The sequence below is a fragment of the Antechinus flavipes genome, chromosome 6, assembly GCF_016432865.1.
Source record: "Antechinus flavipes isolate AdamAnt ecotype Samford, QLD, Australia chromosome 6, AdamAnt_v2, whole genome shotgun sequence".
Classification (NCBI taxonomy): Eukaryota; Metazoa; Chordata; class Mammalia; order Dasyuromorphia; family Dasyuridae; genus Antechinus; species Antechinus flavipes.
The window spans coordinates 249,323,059-249,339,079 of NC_067403.1; the positions used below are offsets into that span (position 1 = coordinate 249,323,059).

At 36.9% G+C, this 16,021-nt stretch overlaps 1 protein-coding gene across 1 annotated transcript in view; it reads right to left on the minus strand.

Moving 5' to 3' along the window:
- Positions 1 to 7,310: 7,310 nt before the first annotated feature.
- LOC127540546 (butyrophilin-like protein 9) overlaps positions 7,311 to 16,021 on the minus strand; it is a 229,211-nt gene continuing 220,500 nt past the window's right edge. Inside the window, exons 18-23 of the mRNA XM_051965270.1 lie at positions 15,597 to 15,617; positions 14,586 to 14,621; positions 13,740 to 13,760; positions 12,228 to 12,248; positions 10,732 to 10,758; positions 7,311 to 8,566 (exon numbers count right to left, since the gene is read on the minus strand). Coding sequence (XP_051821230.1) covers positions 8,019 to 8,566; positions 10,732 to 10,758; positions 12,228 to 12,248; positions 13,740 to 13,760; positions 14,586 to 14,621; positions 15,597 to 15,617 — 674 coding nt within the window. The 3' untranslated portion in view covers positions 7,311 to 8,018. The remainder of the gene's footprint in view (positions 8,567 to 10,731; positions 10,759 to 12,227; positions 12,249 to 13,739; positions 13,761 to 14,585; positions 14,622 to 15,596; positions 15,618 to 16,021) is intronic.

Sequence of the window (16,021 nt, forward strand, 5' to 3'; positions counted from 1 at the left end):
CCATGACTAGGATTCTTTTGATTTTCTTCTTCCTTCACTGCTTTCTCATTTTTCTTATTTCTCCTTCTTTTCTTCTTTTTGTATTTATACCATATTTTTATCCTTTCAAAATTCTTGAATTAAAACTTTTCTCATTAAGCCTTCATAACAACACAACTACCAGCAGCTGTTAATTTTCAGTAAATATCAAATAAGACTGAAGACTAGATATAAACACTTCTGCTTCTCATTTAAAACCTTCTGCAGCTCCTCTTTCCAGGTTTATTTTATATAATCTCCCTTAGTGACAGCAGTAGCAAGAGTCAAAAAGAGAGAGAGAGGCTCAGATCAGCTGGAATGGGGATCAACAGCAGTAGTGAGAAACAAAGCAGAGAAGGTACAAATCGAGCAGAGAGGAGAATTTAATGGGGACTGGGACGAGGACCAGGAAAAGGGGCATAGTGAATGATAAGAAGACAAAGGATGCTAAGAAATATCAAAGGAAAAAATGCTCCTTCACAGAGGTCCTTTGACCACATGTGGCAGGTGTGCATGCATATATATGTAGTATAATATAGATACATATATATATATATATGTATATACATATATACACACACATATGTATATCATACATGTATCTCCTCTTCCCACTAACTATAACCACTTATGGTCATAGAGTGAGCATTGTCAACTGAGTGAAATCCATATTGAAAAAGAAAAATTGTATAAGACAAAACAAAATGGAGGAAATGAGTACATCCTCCGGATTTAAGGTCATTTCTAGATTTTTGCAAATACACATAATGTGGCTGTGAAAAATTTTGAAGACATTCTGTTTTTATTTTGACAATATCATCAGGCTAACAATGGAATTAGTGATCAAAATCTAGGATTAGTTTTGTGAACTCTATTGTATACTGTCAGATAACTCAAAAAAGCGTCTACATATTTGCTGGTATAATTGAACAGATTGATGATATGAATGGTAAAGATCTCATTTGAACTGGATACTAACTCAAAAATGTAACTGCATATGTATAAATGTATTAGTTACTCATAACTCTGGGTGCCAGCAGTGCTAGCTCACTGTGGTAACTAGCCAATATTTCCCATAAAAATAAACCATGCTTCTTCCTGGAAAACAGGTAAGGGTTCCTTGATCCATGGGCTAATATCTAATGCATAGCTGTGTTTTAAAGACCATTGTTAAAAAGCTATAAAACAAATAGAGCTGTTATAGAAAAGGTACACTAGGAATTTCCAGTGTTGAAACAAACAGATTAGGAGGATGCTGTTGGTGGTTACCCTTTACTTGCAAAGAGGAACCATGATATAGGACATTTTGACTTGAGAGTGATTGGATTTAACTGAGGTGGAGTTGCACAAACTTATCATCCTTATTCTCTCTTCCAGAATAACTGAAGTCTAATGGCAAGACAAAAGTCAAGATGATTGATGTTGGCCTGGGATACATAAATGACTTTGGTACCTTTGATGTCTAACCAAGCTCTAGTGCTCCAAGGAGCCTGCTTTAACTGACATCATGGCCGTTGAACAAATTGTTCTTTTCTGCTCATTCCACTCAAGGTCATCTTTATAGTCTTAGGATAGAGATCTCTCTAACTCACTGAGATGTTTGAGTCCCCTCAGTAAGCTGCACCTGGTTTAGCCATCTTCCAAGAAGTTGTTACCCTGCTGTGAATGCTACAGCTTCTTGGAACCATGGGTGAGAGTTGGGTGACAGGTGGGTACTACAGTAGTCCTGGAAAGGCCTTGAACCAAATGGAGGAGAGAAGATGTGCTTATGAAGGGAGAGGGACACGTGGGAGAATTCTCAGCCTGTGCTGAAGGGAAGACTGAAGGCTGTGGATAAGATGACGTCTCCTCAAGAACCCATTTCTGCTTACTCAAACAATTTCCAGGCTCTCTTTTGGTTTTAGGAATAGGGACACTGTTTTCCTATGTTAACAAGGGGTCAGAGTAGATAAATGGCCGCAGGGCCTCTCTAAAGGTATCATGGAAGGTGTAAATATGGGAATCATCAGTCACATTGTAGAAAGAGATGCAGCCAGCTTCATAGTCCAGGAAAATCCCCACTATCTTGGGGGCCACTCTCAAGTCGAGACGGGTTGGAGGCCTAGATTTAGCCCAGTACTGATTCTCTTTTTTCAGAGAGATAGTCCACAACTCAGTTACTGGTGTGATCTCCCACCTCCCTTTTCTCATGACTGAGTCGTTACAGAGTCCCACCATTCACTTCATCTTATCTTCTACCTGCACCTCCCAGTAGCATCGTCCTGAAGTGAATCTCTCCTTGCCCAGCACACAGTACAAGGGCTCCAAGCCCTGAGTGCCCCTGTGCTTGTTTTGGTGAGAGGAAGAATGAGAACTTTTTCCCTCCATTCCAGGAAGGAGGAAAGGACGAGCTGTGTCCGCATCCAAAGTGACATCCACTGCAAAGAAATGTACACATTTAATCGCAGAGTTCAAACAAGAGCCTACAGCTATGCTCTCACTTCAACTGGCCCTCTCTGTGATGTGCTTTATTTAATGATCCTTCATCTCTTGTTGAAACCCTAGAACATAATTCCCAGCTGCGATTCCAAATCACCTCTAAGTTCAAGGCCCCAAACTCTCCTCCAAAGACAACCACATACAGATTGAGTCAATGCCTTCCCCCTAATTTTGTTGAAAAATGCAAGATCATCTGGCCCAACTTTTTTCATCTTCCCTTTTTTCTTCAAAATATTTTTGTCTTTTCACATGTGCCCTGTCTCCATTTTCCCTATCTCAGAAGGATATCTGTTTTCCAACTTTACATTTACTGCCCCAATTACCATCCAACACACACACACAAGCAAATAAAAATAACTAGCTTTAAGATACAAAGTACCTTACAAATAGTATGTCATTTTACCTACACAACAAAACTGGAAGTTTGTTGCTATATTGTTCCCATTTGCAACTGAGGCAAACTAGTTAATTGACTTGCCTCTGGTAACACAGTCATTATCTGAAACCAATTTTGAACTCAGACTTACTGAGTCCAGTGTGTCCCCGAGCTGCTGAATCTATTTTGTTTCTATTATAATATAGTTACACATCTTTGAAGTCATGTCTCATATACTTTCTAGATTAGGGTTCCTTTTACTGTATTGTGTAGGAACAGTTAGAAAGGTAAGAGAAAAACAATAAGGGAAAAGGAATGTCAAATAATAGCATATTGTTACAGAGTCTAAGAGAAGAGAGTTCCAAAAAGGGGTATATAAGATAGGATCAAACAAAATAATTACATTTTCTGAAAACCTTAAATTCTATATAATATGAACTATTTTTCACAGAATCACAAAATCTCAGTTAAAAGAACTTTAGGCCTTTCATCCCAATATGCAACTGAAAGAAAACCACTTCAAATAAGAATGTTTAGTAAGAGGTTGGTCAATTAACAAACATGAATTAAATGTTTACTTAAAGCCAAACTATACTAAGTACTGATTTAAATCATTACAACCATTTCTTAATCACCTACTATAAACAAGTCTCTATGCTAAACTCTGAGGATAGAAAAATAGAGGATGAAACAAAGACCTCAATTTAGGGATTAATAGGACATAGATTTTCGTTAGAAGGGAACTGAGAAGCCAACTTATTCACCAGGCCACACACACATACTTTTTACAGATGAGACAACCAAGGCCTGAGAGTTTGAATGACTTTCACAAAAGCTGGTATAAATGACAGAAGGAGAATTGTAGCCCATACCCTTGACCCTAAAATCAACACAGCCATCTGTCACTAAATTGCCAAGTTTTTGTTACCCCTTCCTTATTGATCTATTTTTCTTCCATCTCCTGGGTCCAAGCAGAATAATCATAATCCCTATTTCACACGGCAGCTTTCCAAATACTTGAACACCTTAAATATGTTCATTTATATAAAAAATTACAGCTAGGAGTTTATACAGCACCTGCTATTTGCAAGCCATCTTTGTGTGTTTAATAATTATTATCTCATTTCATTCTCACAACAACTTTTAAAGGAAGGGAATCCCCATTATGATGTCCATTCTACAGTTGAGAAAAAAGAGATAAACTAAAGCTAAATGACTTGCCCAATATCATATCACAAGTGTCTAAGCTGGATTTGAACTTAGATCCTCTTGACTCCATGTCCAATATGGTATTCAGTGTACCACCAAGCTTCTCCAACATGTCCAGTTTAAATATCTACTTTCTTAATCAGGTTCTCATTTGGCATAAGTTTATGGCCTTTAACCACCCTGATTTCCCTTCCCTGAATTTAAATATTCTCAATTTTAAAATATCCTTCCTAATAGATGGCATCCAAAACTAAAATCAATAATACTTCAGATGTACACTGACCACAGCAATGTATAATGGAATTATCATCTTCCTAGGCTTGGCCATTATTAAGCTTCTTTCAATGAATATTTGGAAGGTATTAGATTTTTTCACTGTTATCCAACACTATTGAATTTAATGGAGCTTGCAGTCAGATATAATCTCAGAACTAGTTCAAAGGCATTTTGTGCTCCCCTCTGATTCTGCTTATAGTCTCTTCAGCTTACCTCTGTATTTCTGGGCAGCTTGTAAGTCTGAAACAAAACCAAAAGTGGAAATAAGATTAAAATCCCAGCACAAGGTAAAGAGGCATAGGAACTGGGGACCTGAACCATTCTTCACCTTTTACCTAGTCATTAGTGATTGCTCAGACTTAGCTCTGATCAATCTTGAGTTCTATTAAGTAGGTTGGGATCTCTATTCTGATATGTTTTAGCTATTAGAAAGTCCATATCTTAGTCACATGGAGAATGTTAATCATAAAAATTATAATTCATAACAAGATTCTCCCCCCACAAAATACAAGCAATTAGCAAATGTATTCAAAGCACAAATAAAATAAGGTATTTTGTAGTAAATTTACTTCTGCACAAAAGCAATTAAAGTATAAAATCATAGTGAACATCAACAGAATGTTTATAGCAGGGTTAGTAACATTAACTACTGGCACACTTTTCTGGGAGGCTGGGAATCAGGCCCCACTAGTATAAAAAAAGCAATTTTTGCATGCTTTTTAATGAATTATCTTCCATTTGGCATCTCTGTCATTGTTTAATTAAACTTCCAAATTTGGTTTTCTCTCTGATGGTCTTTTCACCAAAGATATTTCCCTTTATTCAAATCCACTTGATGCTGCTGCCACTACAATCATTCTGCTATCCACTTTTGCTACTTCTCACAGACGTTGATAGTTAAAACTCACAATGTCACTTACTCAAAAAAAGGAATATCAAAAAGCAATCAGAGTCAGTCAATCGGTGGGCTAAATAGAGATGAAGAAAGAAAGAAGAACTTGGAGGAACCATGGCAATGGTGGTCTTGGGTATATCTGCTCTGCTCTATAAATATCTTTTGATTTAATGGTCAAAATAGTCTTAGAGGAAGACCATCATCAAAGCAGATACCTAGTGTATCCTGTCTCTTCTTCCCAGTGAAGAGGATCTTAATGTTTTGGGAGTCCTGAATCACTTTGTCAGATTAATGAAGCCTATGGATTGCTTTTCAGAATCATGTTTTTAAAAGCATAAAATAAAATATATAGAATAACAAATGGACCCATTTTTATAAAAAATAAATTATCAATATTTATATTTTAAGCATCTTCATACTCAGTATGTATGTTGAAGTTTCCTATTATGAGTGTAGGGTTTGAGGAGGAGAGAAAAATAGTGAGTCGTGTGCCAAAGTCATTGGGGGAGGGGGTGAAGGGAGGGAGGGGAAAATCGGAACAGAAGTGAGTGCAAGGGATAATGCTGTAAAAAAAAATTATCCTGGCATGGGTTCTGTCAATAAAAAGTTATTTAAAGAATAAAAAAAAGAGAAAAAATAACACAAGGGCCAAATGAACACTTTGCTGACTTTGGAGGACGTTTGCAGACAGCTACCACAAGAACTAATGGTGAAAATGCAGTAACAGACATTTTGATAAGGCAACTTGCTAAAGAAAATGCTAATGAGCTTTGTAGAAGAATTATACTAGGACTGTGCAATGGTGCTCCTTTAGAGGAGATCACAAGATGCTGCTGTGATTCATCTGCAAATCAGAGTTTCAGCCATTCAAAACTGGAGGGTGAAAAGAAATCCAGGATGCTAATATTGACAGATGGAAAGATTCTCAGCCTAGGAATCTAGACCAAAGCAAGAAAAAACTTCAAAAGCGAAGAAACCAGAGAAAGAATATTAAACTACAGTACTTAAAAGGATGCTCTTCAGAATAGACCACACTTCTCCTCATTTGCTGATATAGACACAAGCCCTGACAATAAAACCTTTTGAGATCACTGGAGCATTATTGATTTCATTTTCACATTCAAAAACTTCCCTTTCTAACATCTGTTTTACCATATATAATCAAAAGATAACTGCAAGTGTTTATCATCATACAGTTTTCAATATATGAAAAAAAATTGTGACTTCATCATCTTACCATGACTTCATAATACCAATGGAAATTATAGGCCTTCTGTGTCTTAGGAGATGGATGAATAAAATATATTCCACACACACACACACACACACACAAATATATATATATTTAATTTAAAAAAATTATCTAACTGGATAAGCTTCTGATTGTGCATGTAGCTCCGCTTCCCACTAACTATAAGCACTTATGATAGTCATAGAGTGAATGTTGTCAACTGAGTGAAATCATCCATATTGAAAAAGATAAATTGTATGAGAAAAAACAAAATGGAGGAAATGAGTATATGCCCCTGATTTAAGGTCATTACTACATTTTTGCAAATATACATAATGTGGCTGTGAAAAATTTTGAAGACATTCTGTTTTTATTTTGACAATACCATCAGGCTATATTGCTAACAATGGAATTAGTGATCAAAATCTAGGATTAGTTTTGTGAACTTTATTGTACACTCTCAGAAAACTCTAGAAAGCTTCTACATATTTGCTGGTATAATTGAACGGATTTATGATATGGATGGTGTAGATCTCATTTGAACTGGATACCAACTGAAAAATGTAACTGTATGTGTAAATGTATTAGTTACTCATAACTTTGGGTGCCAGCAGTGCTAGCTCACTATGGTAACTAGCCAATATTTCCCATAGAAATAAACCATGCTTCTTCCTGGAAAATATGTAGGGGTTCCTTGATCCATGGGCTAGTATCTAATGCATAGCTGTGTTTTTAAGACCATTGTTAAAAAGTTGTAAAACAAATAGAGCTGTTATAGAAAAGGTACACTAGGAATTCCCAGTGTCAAAACACACAGATTAGGAGGATGCTGTTGGTGATTATCCTTTATTTACAAAGAGGACCAATGATATGTAACATTGTAACTTGAGAGTGATTGGATTTAACTGAGGTGGAGTTGTACAAAATCATCATCCTTACTCTCTCTTCCAGAATAATTGAAGTCTCATGGCAAGACAAAACTCAAGATGATTGATGATGGCCCAGGATACAGCAGATGATCTTGGTACCTTTGATTTCTAACCAAGCTCTCAGTGCTCCACAGAGCTGCTTTAGCTGCCTTCGTGGCCACTGAACAAATCGTTCTCTTCTGCCCATTCCACTGAAAGTCATCTTTATATTCTTGGGGTAGACATCTCTCTAAGTCACCAAGAAGTTTGAGTCCCATCAGTAAGCTGCAACCTGGTTTAGCCCATCTTCCAAGAAGTTGTTACCCTGCTGTGAATGCTACAGCTTCTTGGAACCATGGGTGAGAGTTGGGTGACAGGTGGGTACTACAGTAGTCCTGAAAAGGCCTTATACCAAATGGAGGAGAGAAGATGTGCATATGAAGGAAGAAGGACATGTGGGAGAACTCTCAGCTTGTGCTGAAGGGAAGCTCCTAAAGATTCAATGTCCTCCAGCAAAGATGAAAGGCAAGTACATTTGTGCTGTGGGTTATGGATAAGATGACTCCTCAAGAGCCCATATTGGCTTACTGAGAACAATTTCCAGGCTCTCTTTTGGTTTTAGGAATTTTACAAGGCTTGAGAATATCCTGCCTTTGGGGGATGGAAATAGGGATAATGTTTTCCTAAGGCCAAAGTAGGTGGGTACAGAAATGCCCGTAGGGCTTCCCTAAAGGTATCCTGGAAGGTGCAGATAGGGGAATCATCAGTCACATTGTAGAAAGAGATGCAGCCAGCTTCATAGTCCAGGAAAATCCCCACTACCTTGCAGTCCACTATACAGTGGAGATAGGTTGGAGGGCTAGAGAGAGCCCAGTACTCATTCTTTTTCTTCAGAGAGATAGTCCAGAACCCATCTCCTGGTGTGACTGGACACCCCATTTTTCTTATGACTGAGTCCTTACAGAGTCCCATGATCCACTTCAACTTATCTTCTACCTTTACCTCCCAGTAGTGTCGTCCTGAAGTGAATCTTTCCTTGCCCAGCACACAGTGCACAGTCTCCATGCCCCCAATGTTCTTGTGGTTGTTTTTGTGAGAGACAGAACTAATGCTTTTTCGATCCAATAGAGGAACGAGGAAAGGACGAGCTGTGTTCGCATCAAAAGTGACATCCACTGCAAAGAAATGTACACATTTAATCCCAGGGTTCAAACAAGAGCCTACAGCTATGCTCTCGCTTCAATTGACCCTCCCTGTGATGTGCTTTATTTAATGATCCTTCATCTCTTGATGATTCCCTGAACATATTTCCTAACTGCTATTCCAAATCACCTCCAAGTTCAAGGCCCCAAACTCTCCTCTAGAGACACCCATGTACAGATTGAGTCAATGCCTTCCCCCCAATTTTGTTGAAAAATGCAAGATCATCTGGCCAACTTCTTTCATTTTCCCTTTTTTCTTAAAAATATGTTTGTCTTCCACGTGCCCTGTCTCAAATTTCTCCATCTCAGAAGGATGTCTATTTTTCAACTTTACATTTACTGCCCCCATTACCATTAAGCACACACATACACACAAAAGCAAATAAAAATAACTGGCTTTAAGATACAAAGTACCTTACAAATAGTATGTCATTTTACCTACACAAAAAAACTGGAAAGTTGTTGCTATATTGTTCCCATTTGCAACTGAGGAAACTAGTTAATTGAATTGCCTCTGGTAACAATCATTACCTGAAACTAATTTTGAACTCAGTCTTGCTGAGTTCAGTGTGTCCCTGAGCTGTTGAATCTATTTTGTTTCTATTATAGTATAGTTACACTTCCTTGAAATTATGCCTCCATATTCTTTCTAAGTTAGAGTTCTGTTTACTGTATTGTGAAGGAATAGTTAGAAAGGTAAGAGAAAAACAATAAGGGAAAAGGGATGTCAAATAATAGTATATTGATGCAAAGTCCAAGAGAAGAGAGTTCCAAGAAGGGGTATATAAAATAGGATCAAACAAAATAATTAAATTTTCTGAAAACCTTAAATTCTATATAAATATGAACTATTTTTCATAGAATCACAAAACCTCAATTAGAAGAACTTCAGGCCTTTAACCCCAATATGCAACTGAAAGAAAACCAATTCAAATAAGAATGTTCACTTAAGTTGTTGGTCAATTAACAAACATGAATTAAATGTTTACTTAAAGCCAAACTATACTAAGTACTGATTTAAATCATTACAGCCATTTATTAATCACCTACTATAAACAAGTCTCTATGCTAAGCTCTCAGGATACAAAAATAGAGAATGAAACAAAGACCTTAATTTAGGGATTAATAGTATATAGATTTTTGTTAGAAGGGACCTGAAAAGCCAACTTATTCACCAGCCCATACACCACACTTTTTACACATGAGGCAACCAAGGCCTGGAGAGTTTAAATGACTTTCACAAAAGCTGGTTAAATGACATAGGGAGAATTGTAGCCCATACCCTTGACCTTAAAATCAATGCTCTCTTCCCTCTATCACTTTGTCTTCAGACCATCCTTTTGCCTTATAGCTGTCACTAAATTTTCAAGTTTTTGTTACCTCTTACTTGTTGATCTATTTTTCTTCCATCTCCTTTTGGGTCCAAGCAGAATAATCATAATCCCTATTTCACATGGCAGCTTTCCAAATACTTGAACACCTTAAATATGTTCATTTATTTAAAAAATTACAGCTAGATGTATTTGGTATTTGCAAGCCCCCTTCTGTCTGTTTAATAATTATTATCTCATTTCATCCTCACAACAACCTTGAAAGGAGGGAATCCCCATTATGATCTCCATTCTACAGTTGAGAAAAAAGAGGTAAACTAAAGCTAAATGACTTGCCCAATATCATATCACTAGTGTCTAAGCTGGATTTGAACTTAGATCCTCTTGACTCCATGTCCAATATGGTATTGAGTGTACCACCAAGCTTCTCCAACATGTTCAATTTAAATACCCAGTTTCTTAATCAGGTTCTCACTTGGCATCAATTTAAAGCCTTTAACCACCCTGATTTCCCTTCCCTGGATTCTCAGTTTATAAATATCCTTCCTAATGTATGGCACCCAAAACTAAAATCAGTAAGACTTCAGATGTACCATGACCAGAGCAATGTATAATGGAATTATCATCTTCCTAGTCTTGGCTAATATTAGGCTTCTTTCAATGAATATTTGGAAGGGATTAGATTTTTTTTCACTGTCATCCAACACTGTTGAATTTAAAGGAGCTTGCAGTCAGATATGATCTCAGAACTAGTTCAAAGACATTTTGTATTCCCCTCTGATTCTGCTTATAGTCTCTTCAGTTTACCTCTGTATTTCTGGGCAGCTTGTAAGTCTGAAACAAAACCAAAAGAGGAAATAAGATTAAAATTCCATCACAAGGTAAAGAGTCTCAGTTTAGCTGTAGCCATAGGGACTGGGGACCTGAACCATTCTTCACCTTTTACCCAGTCATTAGTGATTGCTCAGACTCAGCTCTGATCAATCTTGAGTTCTATTAAGTAGATTGGGATCTCTATTCTGATATGTTTTAGCTATTAGAAAGTCCACATCTTAATCACATGGAGAATGTTAATCATAAAAATTATAATTCATAACAAGATTCTCCCCCCCCAAAATACAAGCAATTAGAAAATGTATTCAAAGCACAAATAAAATAAGGTATTTTGTAGTAAATTTACTTCTGCACAAAAGCAATTAAAGTATAAAATCATAGTGAACATCAACAGAATGTTTAGAGCAGGGTTAGTAACATTAACTATTGGCACAATTTTTCTGGGAGGCTGGGAATCAGGCCCACTAGTATAAAAAAAGCAATTTTTGCATGCTTTTTAATGAATTATCTTCCATTTGACATCTGTCATTGTTTAATTAAACTTCCAAATTTGGTTTCCTCTCTGATGGTCTTTTCACCAAAGATATTTCCCTTTATTCAAATCCACTTGATGATGCTGCCACTACAATCATTCTGCTATTCACTTTTGCTACTTCCCACAGACCTTGATAGTTAAAACTCACAATGTCACTTACTCAAAAAAAAGGAATATGAAAAAGCAATCAGAGTCAGCCAATCACCTTAGCTAAAGTTCACCTGGTTGTGTTCCTACTGCACTGGTAGCCATATAAAGTGCCATAACACCAGCATAAGATGGGATTTTAGGTGTCAAATGGGGAAGATAGGACTTTATCCTCTCCCCACCTCATCCTAGATGGACATTTAATTATTTGCTAAATCATAGTCAAAAGGAAGTAAACAGGAAGCTGCATCCCCTTTCAAAGGTCCCCTCAATCCTTAGATTTTCCTGCTTAATAGCTAGTTAGGAGATCCCCAGTCATTAGTTATTCAAGACTTAAAGTCAAGCCTTTAAATTCTCTCATGGTTGATTAGGAGCAGGCAAAGAATATTTACACATGCAAATAAAGAATGGTCTTTATATGTTACAAATTATGTGAGTGTTTGCTTTTAGATATTTATAATCATAATTGTGAGGTCTTTCTACTTTTGTGCTTTTGGATGTTTATTTCTAAAAGATGTTTGGGGTGTCAATATTTTGTAACAAAATCAATTTCTCTGTAAATTTTTTTTAATTTACTTAATATTTTTCTCATTACATTTTTCTTTGGAACAACAAATACTTTACAGGAAAATCTAGGCTGCCAAGTTGATCACTCTACAAAGATGAGTTCGTGGATTTCTCCATTGATTCTGAGTCTCCTGATCAACTCAGTTGCCAGCATCCTCTACTGCTATGTTGTATCACCATATACAAATATTTTGATATTGAAGAAGAAAATATTACTCACCAAGTTGATCTTCATTCATACCTGCAAAGAATGTGCAGAACAGAAACAGAGAGAGACAGACAGGGAGACAGATACAGAGAAAGAGAGAGCGAGACAGAGAGAGAGAGAGAGAGAGAGAGAGAGACAGAGAGAGACAGAGAGAGACAGAGACAGAGACAGAGACAGAGACAGACAGAGAGACCAGGACAGAGAAAGATGGAGGGAGAGAGAGACAAAGAGAAATAAGGAAAGACAGAGACATAGAGAACTGAATTAGCATCTCTGGATTATCCATTTGCAACACTGAGTATTCCTCATTTGACACTTCTATTCTCCATACTATTCTAAGTATTCAAGCTTATTGATCTTGAGAAATGGACCACTCAACTATTGACCAAAACAAAGATCTGGGATATCTTTCTCTATTAATTCATTCTATGCTTTTAGGAAAGTCATTTTCTCACTTTTTCCTTCTGGAAAGTAAAAGGGTTTTACTACATAATTTCTAAGATGTCTTGTAATATTACAATGTTTGATATGATCTCACTTCCCACCCTCATGACCTTTGGCATATTGACAAAATGATGACATCACTGAACGTCCATTTTCTCATTGGTCAAATGAAACCAATGAATGGCACGGCCTCTATGATCACTTTTAACTATAAATCCATAATTTTAAAATAATCCCAATTTCCACGAGACACCTCAATTCTTCCTATACATGCACTGACATTTTTCAAAATTTCTGTTCTTTTGTCAATTTCTTGATTAAGAAACAGTCTTTTGGCAAAACAAAACCTCCACAGGAAAAACCCAAGCTTCTCTACCAATTGGAAAGGCTCAACTGCAGCATTGGGTTAGGGGTCTCTTAATCAACTCAGTTCCCAACATTCTTAACATCTATATTGAATCAACATATCCAAATATTTGGATAATGAAGAATGATACTACTCACCGTATTTATTTTCAAACTTGACTAAGTGATAAAAGACTGAAAGAGTGAAAGCAAGAGAGGGAAAGGGAGATCCGGGAGAGAGTGAAATACACACAGAGTGAGACAGAGCGAGAGAGCAAGAGTGAGAGAGAGAGAGAGCAAGAGAGAGAGAGAGAGAAAGACAGAGAGAGACAGAGAGAGAGACAGAGAAAGAGAGACAGAGTCAGACAGAGAGAGAAAGAGAGAGAAAGAGAGAGAGAGAGAGAGAGAGAGAGAGACAGACAGACAGACAGACAGAGAGACAGAGACAGAGAGACAGACAGAGAGAGAGAGAGAGAACTGCTTGGCTGATTAGGTCACTTCTGATTTTCCTCATATAATCTGTTGATTTTTTAAAAAATGACTATTCTTTTTTCAATGAATCAATGTTTCAAGAAAAAAAATACTCTACAGGAAAATCAGGTTGTTATGTTCTGCTCTCTAAAATTAATTCATTGATTCAGGATCTCCTGATCAACTCAGCTGCCAGCATCCTGCACTGGTACTTGTATAACCATATAAAAATATTTGGATAATGAAGGAGAAAATATTAATTACCAGGTTCATCTTTATACACATCTGAAAAGAGATAAGGAGAGAGAGAGAGACAGACAGACAGGCAGACAGACAGACAGACACAGAGAGGCCGGAACAGAGAAACATGGAGGGAAAGAGAGAAAGAGAGACAGATAAGGAAAGACAGAGACATAGAGAACTGGATTAGCATTTCTGGATTATCCATTTGCAACACTGGAGCACCCATTTGACACTTCTATTCACCATTATTCAAGTATCCAAGCTTATTGATTTTGAGAAATGGATCACTCAACTATTAACCAAACCATAAATCTGGGGTATCTTCTTCTATTAATTCATTCTATTGTCTTAGGAAAGTCACTTGCTCACTTTTTCCTTCTGGAAAGTGAAAGGGTTGTACTACATAATTTCTAAGATGTCTTGTAATATTACAATGTTTGATACCATCCCCCTTCTCACCCTCATTACCTTTGGGAAAATGACAAAATGATGACATCACTGAACATCCAGTTTCTCATTTGTAAAATGAAACCAATGGATGGGGCATGGCTTCTAAGATCACTTTTAACTATACCTCCATAATGTTAAAATAATCCCAATTTCTACTAGACACCTCAATTCTTCCTTTCCATGCACTGACATTTGTCAAAATTTCTCTTCTTTTGTCTGAACTTCTTGAATGAGAAATAGTGTTTTGGCAAAACAAAAATACCAGGGGAGAAACCCAAGCTTGTCTACAAATTCGAAAGGATCAAATGCAGCATTGATTTGGGGTCTCCTGATTAATTCAGTTCCCAACATTCTTGACTTCTATATTGTAACAATAGATACAAATATTTGGATAATGAAGAATGAGACACTACTCACCGTATTCATTTTGAATCTTGACTGAGTCATAAGAGACTGAAAGAATGAGAGCAAGAGAAGGAAAGGGAGAATAGAGAGGGGAGAGAGAGACAAAAGGAGAGAGAGAGAGAGAGAGAGAGAGAGAGAGAGAGAGAGAGAGAGAGAGAGAGAGAGAGAGAGTTAGCTTCTCTTGATTCTCTTTCCCAATACTGGGGAAGCCTCCTTTGATACTTCTGTTCTAAAGAGTTTTCATAGTTTTTTATATTGAGGAATAAAGCATTGACCTAGCATTCAAGAGGCATGGTTTGGGTGAATGTTCTCACAATCATTGATTCTCTCAGCTTCGGAAATCATATTTCTCACTTTTTCCTTTTGTAAAATGATAGGGATATAATATGTAATCTCTAAGATTCCTTCAAACATCTGACAATGTTTGAATATGTCCCAGCTCCCCATTTATAACCTTTGGGATCTTCATACAGTGAAAACTACTCTGAACCTCTACTTTCTCATCTGCAAAATGAAGCCATAGAAATGCTTGGTCTATTAAGTCACTTCAGATTTTCCATATATCATGTTTTGATTTTACCAGTCTCCACAAGATGCCTTATTTAGTAGTTGTCCAGTTTACTGGCTTTTTAAAAAAATTTCCATTCTTGGACAGCTGAGTGGCACAGTGGATAGAACACTAGCCTTGAAGTCAGGAGGACCTGAATTCAAACCTAGCCTCAGACACTTTAATATTTCCTAGCTGTGTGACCCTGGACAAGTCACTTAACCCCAATTGCCTCAACCAAACAAAAAAAAAATAAATGAAATGTCCATTCTTTTTTCCATGAATCAGTATTTTGACACAACAAATATTTTATAGGAAAATCTAGGTTGTCAAGTTCTCCTCTCTACAAATAAGAGATCCTGGATTTGTTCATTAATTCAGGGTCTCCTGCTGAACTCAGTTGCCAGCATCCTCCACTGGAATGTTGCATCACCATATGCAAATATTTGAATGATTAAGAAGAAAATATTGCTCACCAGGTTCTTCTTTATTCACACCTTCAAAGAGAAAGAGAGAGACAGAGAGAGAGAGAGAGAGACAGACAGACAGACAGACAGACAGACAGACACAGAGAGGCCGGAACAGAGAAACATGGAGCGAAAGAGAGAAAGAGAGACAGATAAGGAAAGACAGAGACATAGAGAACTGGATTAGCATTTCTGGATTATCCATTTACAACACTGGAGCACCCATTTGACACTTCTATTCACCATTATTCAAGTATCCAAGCTTATTGATTTTGAGAAATGGATCACTCAACTATTAACCAAACCATAAATCTGGGGTATCTTCTTCTATTAATTCATTCTATTGTCTTGGGAAAGTCACTTGCACTTTTTCCTTCTGGAAAGTGAAAGGGTTGTACTACATAATTTTTAAGATGTCTTGTAATATTACAATG